The following is a 20,220-nucleotide window of genomic DNA, read 5'->3' as shown; positions in this document are numbered from 1 at the left end:
AAAAAAAAAGTGAGTAGAAAAGAGGAAGAAATGGAAGAGAGGGTAAAAATCTCTCTTCCAACAGAATCTTCTTCTAAAGCTGTTTATGATAAGGGGAGGATTAGGGAGCTCACATTCCAGCTATATTAAATTAAATCCCAGGCCCCTTTTCTCAGACACACACAGGCCTGAGAACATCAATCCTATCACGACAAAATAGCCCTTGGGAAAAGGAATTCTTCTGGCGGTGTGCCATCCGGCTCTTACAAACTGTGAGCCGTAGTAACGAACCCATCCAAGAGGCATATTAATAATGACATGAAGAGACACATTTATTGTTGATTGTTGAGATGGTGGCGGATTTATTGCCAGTCTGCCAGGAGGGAGGGTCTGGCCCAGCAATGGTGCAATTAAAAACAAATTGAATACAGGGACAAAGAATCAATAATCTAACAGGGCAACTTTCACTTGCAAAATACAAATATAAATTAATTGACCTGAACACAGTTGCTAACTGGTCATTAATGTGTACTTGCTGGCCAATCAGCATGTGGCATTCACTCCATCAGCAGATTGCTGCAGGATGGTGGGGAGGGATGCCTTCCAACTCTGCCTGCCAGGGCTGCCCTCTGGGCCATCTTGTTTGGGGTGATTTCTAATATCACTAAAAAGAATGTCTGTGTCACATCTTTCCCCTGAAGTTCTAAATTATGGAATTTTTTAAACAGTTTCACTAATAACTTCCCTATTCAGTAGAAATAAATGTTTTTTGATGCTTAACTATACAGCAATCTATCCTGAGCATGAGGAGAAGGTAATTAATCCAAGCTCGTTGATATGTTTTTGTGGTGTGTATGTATGTGTGTGTGTGTGTGTGTGTGTGTGCACGCACACACGCACGCTCAGTCACTCAGTCTTGTCCAATTCTTTGGGACCCCAAGAACTGCAGCCCGCCAGGCTCCTCTGTCCATGGGATTCTCCAGGCAAAAATGCTGGAGTGGGTTGCCATGCCTTCCTCCAGGGGATCTTCCCAACCCAGGAATTGAACCTGTGTCTCCTGTATTGCAGGCGAATTCTTTACCACTTGATCACCGAGGATGCCCTATTTTCATGGATTACTAGCACAATATAAATTTGTTGAAGAGTTATCTATATGGTCCTGCCAATTCAGATTGCAATCCCTAAGTTTTGACTATATCAAAAATGAGAGAGCCAACTCTGGCTCTTGCTTTCAAGGAAAAATCTAGGAGAGGAAAAGAGTTAGGCCCAGCAGTAGCTGAAGTAGGAAATGGGAAGTTTCAGGGACTATAGGCAAGTGCAGGTAAGGTTTGGAATTACAGAGATGGCCTTTGGCTTTGGGGACTTAGCAACTCTAAAGCTGCACTGTTCACTATGACAGCCACTAACATGTATGGCTATTTTTAATTAAGTTTTTCAATATGAAATAATACTGAACATTCACTAGCCACACCTCAAGTTCTCAACCCTGTTCTCAAAGTGGCTAATAGCTGCCATGTTGGACAATGCAGGACATTTTCATCAGCACAGAAAGGTCCACTGGATAGTCCTGCTCTACAGGGTCTGGAGAACTTAGACATTCAGAGAAAAGTGCATTCAAGACAGACAAGTTGTTTGAGAAATGAAAATCAATGCAGGGCACTAGGGGCGGAGGTTTAACAAGGACAAGTTTGGCTAAGTTGTGTGTAGGATATAAAAACAGAGCAATAGAAAGTAAGACTGACAAAGGAGGTCTGCTCCTGAATTGTTTAGCACTTGGAAAAGTGATGTAAGAGATTTTGACTTGATTGCATTGTCAATAGGGAGTCATTAAAATTGCTAGCAGGGGGAAGTGACACGATCAGACGTGCGCACCAGGAATATTTAGACAACGGTGTTAAAATGAATTATAAAGAGGCAGAGACTGAGGGTAGGGTAGCAATTAGGACGTGACAGTGAAAAGTCACTAGAGGGTAAGATGCTGCACTTTGGTGGCTGTGGTTGTGGGAACGAACAGGAAGGAAGAGAATGACTTTATTGGACATGACATCTGTTTTGATGGCTAATCAAGAGAGAGAGAAAGTCAGAACTGAAGCCAAGGTTTTATACAAGGATGGTGTGTTGGTGAATAGAAATTTGAATTAAAAGAGGAGGAAGAGGTTTTGGAGTGAAGAAGAGAAGTCCAGGGTGGGGCACACAAAGATACCTAGTGGGTACCCACCTTAGAGAGTTCAGGAAAGAATCAGAAATAAGAGGCTAGAACTAGGGAAATTAAGAAATAGAAATGTAGATTTCAGTGGCAATGATATTAACTCCAAGGAAGAAGTCATAATCACTAAGATTCATAAGGTAGAAGAGAGAGAGGTTTAAGGAGGATAGATCCTGACTGCAGAGATATGAGACTGAGATTCTGTAAACGGAGATAACCTGGCAAAGCAAGCATGTGCCTTGCAAATGAACAAGTGAGTCAGTCTGGTCTGAGACTTATTGAAAAGGGAGGGAACCCAGAGGAGGTTCCACAGAGAGGTTAGGTGCTGGTTTCGCTACAGATGAAGCAGAGCTCAAATCACAGCTCTTCTCAGCTCTTGACTCTCAGACTCTCTGAGCCTCAGTTTCCTCATTCAAAAAATTAGGAAAATGCATCCCGCCTGCTTGGGTTAACTGGGAAACAGAATTGGATCCTGTCTGAGAAGTGACCGTCATGCTTGGTACTCAGACATGACAGCCGTGGTTTCTAATTATTCAAAGGCATATCTTTGACCGCTTTTCCTGGGATTGTTTTACTTTGTTTCTATTGTTCTTCAATGTCTGAACTTCCAGAGGAGAATGATGAGTGAAGAGAATGAGGAGAGAGAAAACAGTCAAAGATTTTTGCTACCTTGATGAGAAGCCAAAGCAGGAAAAAGTGCAGTAGAGAGGTATTGTTGCTCAGACACTGTGTTTCCGGTAAAACCTGGTAATGAGAGGCTCGGAACTAGGCTTGTGGTTACAAGTAATAGTCTTCAAATATGGGTCCACATGCTGCGCATAGGAAAATATCGCCATTCTAAATTCACAGATGGCTCTGTTGCTAGGCTATGATTGACTAACCCTGTGGTAGTGAAGTCTGAAATCTTAGGTGGGATCCTGACTATAGGAGGGTCCTGATGAACTTTCAACTATGACGAGAATTGATGAATATTTACTAAGTTTCCCTTCTAAAGTGCCGCTGCTTCCCCTGCTGACAGCAATAGGAAAGATCTCTTCATATTCACTTGAGCTAGTGACATCTGCTGAAATCACCATGCAAATTAACTAGAACATAACGGGCATTTTCATTTTCTCCCACATCTCCATATCAGTGACAATTCTGAGGGCAGACTTCATGATACTCTGTTTGTTCAGTTCCACTGCAAATAAGCAAATGGTAGCTCTGGATTCTGCCACTTCCCTTCCTGGCTCCTGTATGTGTCCCCAGACCATGTGCCAGGACTGGCAGCACCATCTTGGATCACAGAGTCTCTGCGGTGCGCTCCAAACCGGCTCACACACTTGGATGGACCCAACTGAAGCCAGGGCTCCCACACGGAACTATTGCCCTCTTGGCAGACAAGCTCAAACTATCTCCAGCCCTGACTTGTGTTCATCCAGCATCAGACTCTGCCTTGGTCTCATTCAACTTGGGAAATCCTAGCTCTTCCTGCTCCTATAATTTAAAGATCATGAGTGTTACTGGAGGAACTGAGCATATAGTCTCCAGACCCAGGCTAGCGGGAGGCTGGACCTGCATATTTCAGAGAGGAGGATGGAATTCCATGAGCCACAAAAGAAGCAATTACGAAACCTGAAAAACTGTGTATGTTATCATTTTAGTTTCTAAGCAGAGCTGAACATAGTCCCATATTCCTCCTCACAACAGGGGAAGTAGAGACTTGATAAAATGAGAAATTTTTTTTTTTATTGTTTTGTACTGTGTTGTCAGCAACTACGCATGACGTCAGGAAAGACGTGATAATGTAGAAGATTGAGTGGAGATGACCACTGATTCTGTTTCAGCCATGCTGCTGCTGCTGCTGCTGCTGCTAAGTTGCTTCAGTCGTGTCTGACTCTGTTGGACCCCACAGACAGCAGCCCACTAGGCTCCTCTTTCCCTGGGATTCTCCAGGCAAGAATACTGGAGTGGGTTCCCATTTTCTTCTCCAATGCATGAAAGTGAAAAGTGAAAGTGAAGTCGCTCAGTCGTGTCCGACTCTTAGTGACCCCATGGACTGCAGCCCTCCAGGCTCCTCCATCCATGGGATTTTCCAGGCAAGAGTACTGGAGTAGGGTGCCATTGCCTTCTCTGGTTTCGGCCATGAGATGTGTCTAATTCCAACAGATGTCTGCATAACACAACGTGAGGGAAGGGACAGGACAGCTGCAGAGACTGAGTGTGAGTCTCATTCCAGCCCTGAGGCCAGATCTGGAGGGACCTGCACGGGACATCCTCCTTGTGAAGGACAACTCATCAAGTGCCTCCCTCTGCTGGGGACAGACGGCCTGCTGCAGGCACCAATTTCAGTCCTGATTCTTCTAAGTTGTAATTGCTTTCTTGGTTTACCCAACCCTGAAATTAGGAATCGAGCATATATTCAACATTTGATGTGAGTTTGGGGGTTTACAAATATCAGGTGATGCAGGAAAGAAAAGGATGTCTTTCATATATATCTGTTAACACACACACACACACAGGAGTAAGGTTAAGGTGTGCATGTGTATACCTGGAGGAAATCATTTACATTCACTTGTCTTCTTCACCTGGGATAAGAAGCCAGGAAGGGAACATGCCAGGGGCACAGAGGAGCAGAGCTCAGGCTGAGGAGGGAGTTTTTTTAATGCCTGGTCTTGTTCTTTTCCACATTCCCACTCTGCCTCTGTAAAGAGCAAGTGTGATTATAATTTAAAATACAGGCCGAATAAATTAAATGGATTTCAGGTTGACTGCCCGCTTTTCTTTAGGCCCACAATTATGCATGTTAATTTAAATGACTATTTAAAGAATATTTGGGACAAAAGGGGAAAATAGAGGAGAAAAAGAGGTGAGTAACAAAGGAAGAGTTGGAAATAGGTAGGCCCTGGCGGAAAGTAGGCACCCCTGGGCAGGCATGCCCGGCTCACTTATTGGAGATGGTCCCCCAGGTGCCCGGCCCCCATCCACCATGACCAGCCTCAGCCAGGACCACTCCACCCCACAATGGTCTCCTGAGGAGCCACCCCTCTCCACATCACCTCAGAACTGCTGTATCTTTCTCACAAATAGTAACATGTACCTGCCCTTCTACTCAGCTATGAGTTAGCAATCTGGCATGTGAACCCAACACTTGGTCTAGAATTTAAATTCCTTCATCGCAGCACTATTCACAATAGTCAGGATAAAGAAGCAACCTAAATGTCCATCAGCAGATGGATGGATAAAGCTGTGGTACAGATATACAACAGAATATTTCTCAGCCATAAAAAGAATGAAATAATGCCTTTTGCAGCAGCAGGGATGAACCTAGAAATTCTCCAAACTAAGTAAGACAGAGACAAATATCATATGATATCTCTTACATGTGGGATCGTAAAAAAATGATACAAGTGAACTTACATACAGAATGGAAATAGACCCACAGACATAGAAAACTAACTTATGGTTACCAAAGGGGAAAAGGAGGAGTAAATTAGGAGTTTGTGATTAACATATACATACTACTGTCTATAAAATATATAATCAGTAAGGACCTATTTTACACCACAGGGAACTATACTCAATATTTTTAATAACATCTAAGGGAAATAATCTACAAAATATAAATATAATTTAAACATATATATGTACATAAGATATATATATGTACACACACATATATATGTACACATGTATGTATGTACACATATATGTATGTACATACATATATAACTAAACCACTTCACTGTACACCTGAACCTAAGACAATATTATAAATCAAATCTACTTCAATAAAAACAAAACAAAACGAAAAACAACTCCTGGCATTTGGGCTGCTTTGACACTGGCTAGCCAGTACAACTTGGAGAAATCAACTCTGAATCTCAGGGTTTTTTCCTTGGAATGTGGAAACTTCCTGTTCGCTCTCCCAAGGCTTCAGTGAAGACTAGTCAAAAGAGATCATGCAGAGAACATTCACTGTGTGTATTTTGAGAGCTTTCATCTAAAGACAAGCCTCGCAGAGATTTCTGAGAGCATTTAGTAGCTCCATCATCTTTGGGCAAGTTCTGACTCTTTCTGAGCCTTGGTTTCCTTATCTGTGAGATGTGAGTACGGTCTGAACTCTGCAGGGAGGTTACGAGGATCAGCTGAGATCAGTTTACACTCATGTGCCCTGTGCAGGGACTGGCTGACACCCAGTGGAACATAGGACCGGACTGGGTGGAGAATCAGACTTCTTTCCCTGCTGAACTAAACTTGGGTACCACACGGTCTCACCTGAATTGACTCCAGGCTCAAAGCCCCAGTCTTTGCAGATATAGAAACTGCACAGACTTGTTAACACAATTCATCATTTCTAGCCCTTTGCCTAAAATTGGGTTTAGCAAGAGGAGTTTGATCCATGAAAGCAAGTGTCTGGCAGCCAACAGATTTTTGAACTAGCCAGAAGAGCAGACAGAGATACCAACATCCAAGGAGCAAAGATGCACCAGATTTTCCTATCTATGGATCCCTGGCAGTGACAGAAACTGCAACAGGAGGATGTTCACAGGCTCCAGGATGCTGAAGAGTTCGCAACAATCAGAATGACAACTGGATTCTGGATCCTCTAAGGGGCCAGTATTCTCAGTACTTACACAGGGTAAAGAGGTAACATTTAGAACATATATCCCTGGAGGGATGAGCTACTGGTAAATTAATTATCATTTTCTTTGTCTCTCTTTCAGCCTCTCCATCTTTTACGGCTCTAGCATCCCACTCCTGCTCCTTCCCTCTCATTTTCCTTTTTGAGCTCTGTCCCCAGTTTCTGTTTGTACAGTGAAACATCAGTAGCAGGAAAAAGAGGGAAAAAGAAAGGAGAACTGGTAAGTCCCCATGGATCTAGGTTAGAGAAATCACTTTAGATGAGGTTGCCAGTGGAGGGAGTGGCAAGTGCTGGAGAGACACTGATTGTGGAGCCAAGTGGTCGAGGTTCAGACCTGCTCTGCTGCTGACTCACAGGGGACCCTGGCTGGTTTCTTAACTTCATAAGCTGCAGTGGTCTAATTTGCAAAACGGAGATAACAGTCGCTGCCCTGACGACTCCCAGGGCTTGTTGTGAGGGTCAAATGAGGCAAAGATTGTGACCAGTGCTGTAAAGTACTAAGCAAGCTCACAGAACTCACCTGATCCTTGTTAGAACGTGTCTCTTGGCTTGTCACGTTGATGACCTCATCCCTCCAAGGACCTCTTTCCAATCACTGTCCACTCTGAGTCATCTGGACAGCCTGACTATTCCCTGCCTGCCCCTATCTGCTTGCAGGGACTTCAGGATCACTGCCTTCTTCTGCCATTTCATCTGCTGCATCAGTCTGTCCTTCGTCCGTTTTACAAACATTTGCTAAAAGCCTAGAATGCCCCAAACCGTGTGCTATGCCTGCTGTTCTCTAGTGCACACTCAGTCTCTCAGTCGTGTCTGAGTCTCGGCAACACTATATACTTCAGCCACCAGGCTCTTCTGTCCATGGGATTCTCCCAGAAAGAATATTGGAGTGGGTTGCCATTTCCTCCTCCAGAGGACCTTCCCGACTGAGTGACTGAACCTGCATCTCCCGAGTCTCCTGCACTGGTAGGCAGATTCTTTATCACCGAGCCATCTGGGAAGTCCCACTGTTCTCTAGTAGGAAGAGTTAATCTCACAAAACATACCTACTCTCATGCTAGTAAATTTATGATGAATCTCAAACATACCCTTCTTGTCTTGCATTATACCCATTTCTCAGTTCTGTAACTCCTGTGTAACATCTGTGTTTTCTTTATTCCTACAGCTCACAACCCTAACACCTTCCTTTCCCAGTGGCTGAGGAGCCTAACTCCAAAGTTACTAGCAAGACCATCTAACATTTCCCCAGACTCTAAAAGGGAGGTGATATCTTTTTAATTCTTCCTCTTTCAAGCCCTGGGATTAACCCTTGCAATTTCCCTTGGATGATGTCTCCTGAAGGAACCTTCTCCATTCCTACAGGGAGACCCACAGCCTGCTGTGCTCACAGCCTGAGTGATCAGCCTGACCTGATCACTGTGCCCTTCAGCTCCTCATCACAGGAGGAGCATCCCTCACCCCATCCCACACAGGGCTGCCGGATAGGTTTTCCCACCCTGGCTGTCTAAGCCCCATGCTCTGAATTCCCTTAGCGCTTGGGTACGCAGTCTCAGACTGAGCATCATACACCAGGCACACAGTCTCAGCTACACTGTCACACACCATCACGTGGTGCCTTGAAGTTATCCCTTCAAGGTGGTCAAGATGTATCTCGTGGACCAGTGATATTCTTTTAATAAATGCAGCTTCTTGCCTTAAAGAGAAGGACTTGGAAATCAATCCCATCAGATATGTGGAGAGGCCACCTTATAAAACAGGGACAGACAGACTTCGAGTTTAGTGATACAGCATCTCTCAGTTACTCCACTTTGCAGGAGGAGGGAACAACAAAGCCCAGAGCCCACGGGATCGCCCTTTGGCTCATGGCACTTGTCTGCTAGAAGTGATGAGATTCTAATACTCTCAAATGGACAGGAGATAAATAAATACCATATATATATATGGACAAGTTGCAGCTCGGAAATTTCTCAGTTTTTCTCATTGCAAAATCAATACCCATCAGCAGTTGGAAATTAAAGGCAAGATTAGGCCTCAGTTTTATACATGCCTTATTGTATTCCAAAAGCTTTCTACTCGGTCAGATAAATCTTCTTTAAGAGGATTAGGAAACTTTCATTATCTTTATCTAACCTGAACTAACACTAAGTCTGAAAAATTAATCTATAGGCTGGACGAAAGCCGACCGCTGCTGGGAAGGGAGAGACTCCCGGGCTTCCTTCTAATTGAGCCATGGGGTCTCTGCTTCCACCTGCTGGAAACTCAATGGTCCCCAAAGGAAGACAAGCCAGCAATAGTTCACCAAGATGGAGGAGGAGGCAGCTCCCTAAATACCTTTGTTTAGCTTCTCCGTGAATGTGAAGCCCAGTCTGCTAAGATTTCCAAGAGGAGGCATTTCCCTTCCTCCTCCGCCCTCCTGATCTCTGAGTTGAATGTCATAGGAGCTACAGAAGTCACTTGGCCTGAATTGTGGAGACTTGAGAAAGTGACCTCTGGGATGAAGGACTCTATTGCTCTGCTTCCTGCTTCTTCCCAGACTCTTTATGACCCAGGGCCCTGAGGCCCATGGAGAGACCTCACTGGCTTCCACATCCAGCCCCAGGAACTGCTTCCAAGCTTCTTATGCAGTATTATCCCTGCAGCTCTGAGCCATGAGCCGAGCCCTTTACGGCCTTTGTTGACTTTGACATGCTTGTACAATCTGTCTTCTTTCCTGAAAAGCGAGAGTCTTGTTCTGTTTGAGTCTGTTTCCGTATAGTGCCTGACAGTTCTTTTTTATTTCAGCGCCGAGTTTCCTGAATTTGTAGATAACTTTGCTGTCAAGGCCACAGAGGTGCCATGGAGGCGTCACTTCCTAGGCTGAGAATTTCAGCTGCTCTGGAACCAAGCCCAGGTGGCAGGCGGGTGGTGAGAGTTCACACTTTCTTGTTTTCTGCAGATATCCCCACTCATCTCAGATGACTGATCCTGGGGAGGGCCTCACCAGAGGAGAAGCATCAGACGTGGTACTTGTCTTTATCTCCAGATGGCAGGCTGCCTTGTAGCTCCCGAGACATGATCATCCCAAGCCATACCACTGGTGAGATGTGGATGGAGAAGAGACACAGCAGGGAGCATAGGTGTCCTTGTGCGGCATCAGATGTGGGAGTCTGGGGGGATGTGGGTCAGAGAAAGGTTTGGAGGCTGAATGGAGGCAAAGCTTCAAGTGCTACATCAGCCCCAGGGCCTGCCGGGAGCAGACAGAGCCCCGGCAATGCTCAGGCCACTATCAAAGCCTTTGGAGTCAGAGCCCAGATGGCCCACTAGCAAAGATCTCCAGCCAAAAGAAAAGAATGGTCCCCTTGAAATTTTATACATGACTGAAGCATGAAAAGACTTTACCCGCTACTCAAACTCCCCATGAAACCAACCGAAATGAGCCAAATTATATATTTTAGAAAGGCAGGAATGAGGGAATACATACTAGCTAAGCAAGAATGCCGCACACAAATCACAACCTGAAAAAAATCCATTAAGCTGACTGCAGATGGGATCTGATTAAAGGCACTTACTGATGCTAAGTCACATACATTCTTCCTTCTGAGCTCAATGCATGGCTCCAAGATGTTGGAGTAGGAGACACTGAGAAGATTCCACCCTTTGGTGGAGGGAGGCTGTGTCCCTGGGGTCTGGGGGATGGTCTGCTCAGTACCTCTTTGGCATCATTTATAGATACCTGACGGAAATTGCTTTGCACAGTCACGGGGGTGTTGGCAGGGGATAGCTCATCATAAGCTCATCTGTAGGGCTGTCTTACGATGCCTCCCCAAAGCTTATGGCTGCTCTCTGCGTGAGTTTTTAATTCTTAATATTGAATAGTTGATATCTGAGATTCTGATATTTTTTCAACCCCATTTTTCTCCAACAAAGTAAAATTCAAATGCAAAACTCTTAAATACTATGCATGGGTTATATTAATTCAGATTTTTAAAGGAGAACAGGAGAGGAAGTTAGGGAGCCCCCTTTTAATTATATAAATTTATTTCCAATGTAGACCTAGATACATTTTGACTAATATCCCTCTTGACCTCAGCTCCACTCTGGGGCTAAAAGGGTATAGACAGACACAACAGCAATGCCAAGCAACACTGAGAACCCCTTTCCAGATCACACGTAACCATCAGCTATGCAAAAACAGCCATACATCATATGATTTTACATCAATATTATTAACCTTTTATCATGAGCTAAGCCTCTGAAAAATAACAGGAACAGAGAGTAGTACAATCGATTTCCTAAAGTATCTTGCCCTAACTCCAGAGTGCTAAGTAACTAACATACGATATATTATATTTCTATATCTTGTCCAACCCTAGAAAGCTCAACCAACTCAACAATACCAAACAACCTATGAATGAGAACAGAAGGACCAGAGATAAACCTGAGAAGCTCTGTGAAGATCCTCAGCGCTTAGTCAAGACACCCACAGGTGGAAGGGATCCAGGACACACTCAGTCTCTGGATTCTGCAGAGGAATGGCTTTTTGTGTCTTTCTACAGGAGGTGGAAGCACAGACTGAGATCATGTGCCCTCTGCATCGCTGACAGGAACGTCAGCACCCTGTCCAATCAACTCACCCTGCACGATGAGGTGGACACGGGAGGTCTTGGGGTGGTTGTCCGTCTGCACAGAGCAGGTATAGGGGCCCTCGTCGTACACGTCCACGTTCTGGATCATGATGCTGTACTGGGTTGGCGTGTTCACCAGGATGATCACTCGAGGGTCTATGGACCACTTGTCATTCCCGGCGTAGAGGATGGTGCTGCGGTTCAGCCAGGCCACCCGGGTGACCCGATCATCTATGGTACATCTGTGAGTGAGAGTGGGGAGGGGAGGGGAGAAGAAAGGGGAAAGGGGAAGAGTGGGGAGAGGGAGGGAGGAGAGGGAGAGAGTGTTAAGAGATTCTATTATAAATGCAGCTGTTGTTGTTCCAGGAGTAAATGAAATAACATAACCCAGTGTTAAAAGGGATCAATTATTGATAAAACTTCTTAAATAGAGGGCAACAGTGGCCTGAATCATCCTGAAGACCTGATGCTACAAAATCATTTCTATTTGATTTTGAAACATATTATGTGAATATCTTTGCTGTATATTTGCTTTCTATCTTATTTTTCCCTTAGGCTTATATGAAAATTAGTTTACATTTCTCGAGCGCATTTACCACCTTGTGGGAAAAGTGGCCCAGGGCCAGAGGGGAGAGAAAGTGCATCGGTATTTCAAACAGATCACAGCTAATCTATATGGCAAATGCTTCACTTGTCATTAAGTCAAACATGGGACACATTCACCTCCATACCCACCCCTCCGCCCCCGCACTGTCATTGCCTGTCCCCGAAGCTGCCCCAAGCCCTGCAAGCACAGTTATAACACGGATCTTGAAATTTGCTGTAGAAAGCCAACAGTCTGGAGGTAGAAATAAGACTCTCCTGAAATAAGAGAGTAGAAATAAGTAGAAATAAGTAGAAATAAGGTAGAAATAAGACCTACCCCTGAGAACAATGCAGTTGACATCAGCTGGTCGTCACCAAGATCACCAAGGTAAGAAGCTGATCTCTACCTCACATACACTCGCCTACCCTTCCCAACAGTTGGAGGCTGTGACTATTGCTGGGAATGTAAACTAGTGTAAATTATATGGAGAACTGAGTTACCATATGATCCCGCAATCCCACTCCTGGGCATATATCTGGAGAAAACCATAATTTGAAAAGATACATGAACCCCTACATTCATAGCAGCACTATTTACAATAGCTGAGACTTGGAAGCAACGTAAGCGTTGGTAAAGATGTGGTGTATATACGATACAATGCTACTCAGCTGGGCTTCTCTGGTGGCTCAGTGGGAAAGAATCTACCTGTCAATGCAGGAAACACAGATGTGGGTTCAATTCCTGGGTCAGAAAGTTCTTCTGGAGGAGGAACTCCAGTATTCTTGCTGGGATAATCTCATGGACAGAGGAGTCTGGTGGCTACAGTCCTTGGGGTCATAGGAGTTGGACACAACTTAGTGACTTAGTGACTACACCACCACCACCACCACCACCACTATTAAGCAACAAAATGAAGCAATGCCATTTGCAGCAACATGGATGGATCTAGAGATTCTCATACTGAGTGAAATAAGTTAGAGAATGATGATACCATGTGATATCACTTACCTGTGGAATCTTAGGGAATGGTACCAATGATTTTAGTTACAAAACAGAAGCAGACTCTCAGACACATAAAACAAACTTAAGGTTACCAAAGGGCAAGAGGGGGGAATACATTAGGAGTTTGGGATTAACGTACACACACTACTATATATAAAACAGGTAAACAACAAGGGCCTACCGTAGAGCCCAGTGCACTCTACTCAGCATTTTGTAATAACCTATAAGGGAAGAGAATCTAAAAAAGGATATATATATATGAGAAGAATATATAAAATATAAGTGAGAGAATATATAAGAATATAAGTGAGGATATATATACATGGAACAACAGACTGGTTCCAAATAGGAAAAGGAGTATGTCAAGGCTGTATATTGTCACCCTGCTTATTTAACTTCTATGCAGAGTACATCATGAGAAACGCTGGGCTAGAGGAAGCACAAGCTGGAATCAAGATTGCCGGGAGAAATATCAATAACCTCAGATATGCAGGTGACACCACCCTTATGACAGAGGAACTAAAAGCCTCTGGATGAAAGTGAAAGAGGAGAATGAAAAAGTTGGCTTAAAGCTCAACATTCAGAAAACTAAGATCATGGCATCTGGTCGCATCACTTCATGGCAAATAGATGGGGAAACAGTGGAAACAGTGTCAGACTTTATGTTTGGGGGCTCCAAAATCACTGCAGATAGTGATTGCAGCCATGAAATTAAAATAAACTTGCTCCTTGGAAGGAAAGTTATGACCAATCTAGACAGCATATTAAAAAGCAGAGACATTACTTTGCCAACAAAGGTCCGTCTAGTCAAGGCTATGGTTTTTCCAGTAGTCATGTGAGATTTGGACTGTAAAGAAAGCTGAGCGCTGAAGAATTTTGAACTGTGGTGTTGGAGAAGACTCTTGAGAGTCTCTTGGACTGCAAGGAGATCTGACCAGTCAGTTCAAAGGGAAATCAGTCCTGAATATTCTTTGGAAGGACTGATGCTGAAGCTGAAACTCCAATACTTTGGCCATCTGATGTGAAGAGCTGATTCATTTGAAAAGACCCTGATGCTGGGAAAGATTGAGGGCAGAAGGAGAAGGAGATGACAGAGGATGAGATGGTTGGATGGCATCACTAACTCAATGGACATAAGTTTGGGTAGGCTCCAGGAGTTGGTGATGGACAGGGAGGCCTGGAGCGCTGCAGCTCATGGGGTCGCAAAGAGTCGGACACGACTGAGCAACTGAACTGAACTGAAATGAATATATACATATATATGTGTGTTTTATAAAACACCCTGTCACTTTACTGTACACCTAAAACTAAAACAACATTGTAAGTCAAATATATGTCAATAAAAAGTAAATTAATTTAAAAAAAAGAAAAAGAAAAAAAACTGAGGTCATGTTGTCTCCTTGGCCTCCTTGGGACTCTAGCTTCCCTTCTGTGCATTTTTGTTCTACAGCGACTGTCATTTCCCTTGTGAAGACTCAATCCCTAATTGGCGCTCTCTGCTCTTCACTTCCAAAGGCATGTCTTAGTGGGAAAAAAAATCTGACAAACTCATTCATTTACTCTCAAATAAGAGAGTAAATTCTTGCAAATAAGAATTAATGTGCCAACTTTCTTTATAATAGCTGTATTTTCATGAAGGTCAAATTCCTGTTGGAATGACTCCTGAAGGTTAAATCCCAACTGTACAGCTTGAGGAATTGGCCAACCTGGAAGCAGACAGTAAATCCAGGCAAACTGAAGGGTATGGTATCCCAGACCCTGGGACCACATACACAGGAGAGTGCAAATGATAGACTTGTTTTTATTTTGGTCAATTATGTAATCCTTTGCCCATTTTTAAGCTGACATAATATTTTTAAAGTTTAAGTAATAGTTGCAAAGGATGCATTTTTGGTCTATGGAGAATATTCACATTTTAAAATTAAAATGTCATAATGTTCCTTTCTATATATCTCTATACAATTTTAAACACCATAGTGATTTGATACTCATGATTGTTTGCTTTCAAAATTTATGAACAAGCTCTTTTCTAACAGTCATAAAATGTGCACTGCTCGTTTTTTAAACTTGAACTTGTGTATCTATTATATATATTCTCTGCAGGATTTTATCTGCAGAATTTTATCCTGATAAAGTATTTTATGCTTGAAAATCTTTTATTGATCAGCTATCATATTTATTTGCAACAATATATATAAAATGTAGAGATTGAAATTTAATTTTTTTTCATATTCTGTGACTGTAAAGTTCTGAATAATAATAGTTTCTTTTAGAATGAGTTATTGTTATAAGGTTAATATTGATAAAATGCTATAAATATTCTGTACATGTTAAGTAATAATTAAACATTAGAAGTAAACTTTTACTGGAAATATAGCTTTCAATGGGATGGAGGAGGCTTTTCTGGTTATTATATCGTCAATAAGTATCATTATACTAACTAGAGTGAGAGCTCAGGATCAATTCTATTCCTATTTTGCTTTGAAAGAAACCAAGTTCACAGAAGCAAGAAGATGGAAAGGAAAATCTTGTATAGCAGTGTCATTCAATTCTTTGTACCTACCTCTTCCAAAATATATGCCCAAAACCACAAAGTAAAATAGCTTCAAAAATTATTTTAATGATCTCACAGCTGACAATTCAATTAATTCCTCCTTCAATTTCTTTTAAAGCAATGAATTGGAAAATACCTGACTTGCAAAGGGCTTTGTAACCCAGTATTAAATTCATTCAATTTCTCAATATCTGGACAGTATATTGCTAATATTTTACTAGGCTTTATGAAATGGCTATTAAAGATAGGTTATTTTGTTACTTGGAAGCACTTTGGTTAACCCAATATACTGAGAAAGGTGGGAAAAATTGAAATATTGTTTATTTTAATGTTCCAAATCACATGCCCTCTGTCAGAAAGCATCTCTATCTCTCTGGATTCTAATTCCAAGAAGGAGAAGGTAGCAGTTTTGCCATAAATTCATTACTGACAAAAAAAACCTGTTCCATTTCCTTCTGGACTTGTCTGCTTTATGTTGCGGGGACTCTTCTTCAAGACTGATGCTCCACTTGATGACAGATTGGTAAGAGTGGCGGAGGTGACAATGGAAGTAAAGGAACATTCTCTCCTGGACAAATAGTCAAGTGGAGCGGTCAGAAAGAGTCAGAACTACAATCCAAACACAGGCACTTTCGTGGCAGATCCATTTTAGGACATCTTAGATCTTGAAAAATGTAATGCTTTAGATATACTTCCTTGTGTAAGACCTACAACTGCAGGTTGGGGGTGAGTGGCATCAGTTCATATCGCTGCAGGGTCTGGTAGGAGCTGACTCTGAGACAAGTCAGTCCAAATTGACCCTCCAGGCGGGACACATTCTCAGAGCCCTGCATACAGCCAATGGAAAGCCTCGTGTACCCCTTGAGTGGATGACCCCCGGATGGCAGAGAGTTCTGTACTTCCAGGCTGTGGTTGCCTCCTTAATCTAAAAAAAAAAAAAAAGTGTGTGTGGTTTGAGAACCCAAATAATGACGTCAACCAAAATTTCCTTCAAATTTACGGTACTTAATTAATTTTCTCTCAAGAGATAAAACAGTCCTGGAGAACTGGAAGAACATTTGGAAGTGAGTTTTTCACAGCCATGAAACACCTCTAGCTATGTGTGAAAAGAGTGGAAAGCAGAATCAGAAAGAGTAAAGAAACACCTGAAAGACAGTGATGGAAAGGGGTCTTCTTGCAAAGCACCACATTCAGCTCTGCTGAACAGGCAATATGGGATTAAGGTACCCTGGAAGAGGTAATGGCAACCCACTCCAGTACTCTTGCCTGGAGAATTCCATGGACAGAGGAGCCTGGTGGGCTACAGTCCATGGGGTTGCAAAGAGTCAGACACGACTGAGAGACTCACACACATTAAGTCACCCAGTTTGGTTTTGGGTCAGAGGTGGGAATTACAGTTAGGGGAAACCCATGCCTTAAGACAGTGGTTTTCAAACTTTGTTTTGCATCAAAGTTACCTAGAGAGCTTTTTTTTAATTTTTAATTTGATTTGAAATTTTAAATTTATTTATTTTTATTTTTTATTGGGGTATAGTTGCCTTACAATACTGTGTTGGTTTCTGATGTATAGCAAAATGAATTTTAAAACACAGATTGCTAAACCCAACTCCCAAGAGCTTCCTTGCAGTGGGTTGGAGGTGGGCTGAGAATTTGCCTTTCTAACCATTTTCCAGATGATGGCAGAGCTTCTGGTCTGGGGACTCCCCTGTGAGAACCACTGACTTAAAGAAGGGGTTCCCTGAGGGCTCAGTAGGTAAAGAACCTGCCTGCAATGCAGGAGACACAGGGGACTCAGGTTTGATCCCTGGGCCAGGAAGAGGGACCCTTGGAGGAGGAAATGGTAATCCACTCCAATATTTTCTCCTAAAAAATTCCATGGGCAGAGGAACTTGGAAGGCTACATACAGTCCATAGGGTTGCAAAGAGCTGGACACAAATGAAGAGGCTTAGCATGCCTTAAAGACACCAGACAGAAGACAGATAACCAGCTCATCCTGAAAAGTGAAACTGGCCAGGTTCCATGTGGTCATTATTTTGTTCTTACTTTTATATTTTGCCTCTGAAAATACAAAACTAAAAATGGCCATGATTCACACAATGGTGTTTCATGAGTGTCTAAGGTGTATTAGGTAACACTGTAGAAGCTGAAATGCCAGAAGGAGGCAGACAAAGGTCACACCCTTGATCCTACAACAAAAACACCCAAGAAAATAGGTATCTTAGCTTCAGAGAATGACAAGCGGTGAAAATAAAAGCAGGACAAGGAATGGAGGGTGCCAGGGGGCTGGGAGCATCCTTGAGAGAGACCAAGCGGTCAGGGAAACCCTCGGCGCCTGTTTGCTAGACACTGACGCTTTTATCATCTTAAATCCGAATGCAATAGGACGCGTCTCTGAAAATCAAGTCTACGTTAAAAATAAATGTCACATACACAGATTAAAAATAAATCTCACTTATACCCACAGATAGCTGTGGAACATTTAGATAATCTGGATAGCAGGAGAACGAGTCTTGGAAACCAGCCTAACAAATGGTGTCTCTCCTTTACAGATAACTTTATAGATTCTGCATTCAGAGAATTGACAATTGGCATTTTGAGAAACTGAAGTTAACTAGAAAATGCCTTTTTATTTCCAGTGTAGTTATTGGGATAATACCTAAATTATGTTGTGTGCTCGTCTGCCTTCAGGAGTAGACAGTGGCAAATAGAGTTTAATCTCTAATATAGACATATCGTTCTAAATTTCCTCCTCTTTGTAATGCGATGGTTTTCTTCATAGAATTTACAGCACTGGATTTCATTATATACGTACCTATTTGCTAGGCTGTAAATACCACCTGATAAGAACCATCTCGGTGGTCTTCATTTCGTATCATCAGCACCTCCCACAGCCCACCAGGAGCTAGAAGGTGATCCGCACATATTTATAATGATTAAAAGATGTAAGGTAATGTTTTTCAAGCTGACATAAAAAGAGCCCACATAGGATTATAGCTAATGATACTGCATTACATCCTTGAGAGTAGATCTTAAATGTTTTCACCACAAAAAAGAAATGCAAATAATGTGATGGGATGGAGGTGACAGCTTATTCTACAAAGGTAATCATCTTGAAATAATTAAAGGCACCAAATCAACATCCTGTGCACCTGAAATTTACACAGTGTTGTATGTCAATTAGGCTTCCCTCGTGGCTCAGTGGTGAAGAATCTGCCTGTCAATGCAGAAGACACGGGTTTGACCCTGGGTCAGGAAGATCCCCTGGAGAAGGAAATGGCAATCCACTCCAGTATGCTTGCCTGGGAAATCCCATGGATAGAAGAGCCTGGTGGGCTACAGTTGATGGGGTCGCAGAGAGTCGGACATGACTTAGCAACTAAACAACAAAACAATATGTCAATTATATCTCAATAAAGCTAGGAAAAACAAAGGATCCATGTAAGGTGAAGTAGATGTCCCTGGAAATACTTTCATGTGTGTATCTCTCTATGAGCCATCCACACACACACACACACACGTACACACACAAGATCCACAGGTCCTCTACTTGTATTTTTTAATTCGCTGCTTTCATTTTTACAACACTCTAGACAAATATCACATATGCGTGTGGTAGATGTGGTCTGATCACAGGTAGATTTCAGTGTCTGGACTTGCATCTGTTAGTACAGGGGCATCAGTGAGCATTTCCATTGTCTAAGGCTAATGAGAAGCACCTAAGGTGGACTTCCAGCATCTCCAAGGTGTCGCTGCCAAGAAGAGTGGCTCAAAACCAGAGTGATGGGGAGTCCCCAAAGTTGGAGTGAATCCATGTAGAGGAGAACTTGATCATCAAGGCTCATGGGCTGAAGTCAAGAGGTATCCTTACAGACATTGGCACCACATTCGTAGGCAACAAAGAAATTAATTTTAATAAGGCATCATCAGCTCCACTGATGCTGAAAACTTTAAATGATTTATGTATATGTATGATCTGTAATTTTATTTTTTTCCTTTTCTTTTCTTTTGGCCAGGCTACATGGCATGTGGGATTTTAATTCCCCAATCAGGTGTCGGACCTGCACATCAGAAGTGCACAGTCTTAACCACTGGACCACCAGAGAAGTCACCTGCTCCATAATTTTAGATTGTCGAGTCATAGGAGGGTATAGGGTGAAGGCATTTATATCTAGTTTTATGATTTTATGTACATAAGATTTTTTAAATAATATTACCACTGGGAATCCCAGGTCACCTTGTCTCTGCCTACCTTGTCCCTTGCTAAAAAGTGACCTTTCAGAAAGCCGTCAAGAAATGCTGAAAAAGGTAAAAGGATTGAATGTTAAAACCTAAAATGTATTTCTTTGAATTTCATCTTTAAATTTACTCATGATATCATTTTTTTGGTTTTGTTTTGTCAATTGCCTCTTTTTCGTAAATTGAGAGTTAACTGGATTTCAGTTAAAAATCTTACATGTATCAAAATAAATTAATAATGCTATCAGAAAATGGGAAGAAGGTCATCTTGTTTTAGAGAATTCAAGGGCCAATAATAAATGAATGTTTTAAAGGGAGAGGGGAAGGAAAAATACAGTATTTCTAGACCAGTTCCCAAGGTATGTTTAATTGCACAAAGCTGTTCTCTTGGGAAGCTTTAACTACTCAGTTGCTTCCTGAGTTACAAATCC

At 42.5% G+C, this 20,220-nt stretch overlaps 1 protein-coding gene across 8 annotated transcripts in view; it reads right to left on the bottom strand.

Moving 5' to 3' along the window:
* Positions 1 to 20,220, bottom strand: part of OPCML (opioid binding protein/cell adhesion molecule like) — a 1,072,821-nt gene that overhangs the window by 243,395 nt on the left and 809,206 nt on the right. For all 8 annotated transcript variants that reach the window (XM_024986976.2, XM_024986978.2, XM_024986975.2 and 5 more), the window contains 1 exon segment: positions 11,420 to 11,652. In XM_024986976.2, the coding sequence (XP_024842744.1) occupies positions 11,420 to 11,652 (233 nt within the window).

Source organism: Bos taurus, chromosome 29 (genome assembly GCF_002263795.3).
Source record: "Bos taurus isolate L1 Dominette 01449 registration number 42190680 breed Hereford chromosome 29, ARS-UCD2.0, whole genome shotgun sequence".
In the NCBI taxonomy this organism is placed as follows: Eukaryota; Metazoa; Chordata; class Mammalia; order Artiodactyla; family Bovidae; genus Bos; species Bos taurus.
The sequence above is the reverse complement of the archived record's forward strand: the minus strand, read 5'-3'. Positions and strand labels throughout refer to the sequence as shown.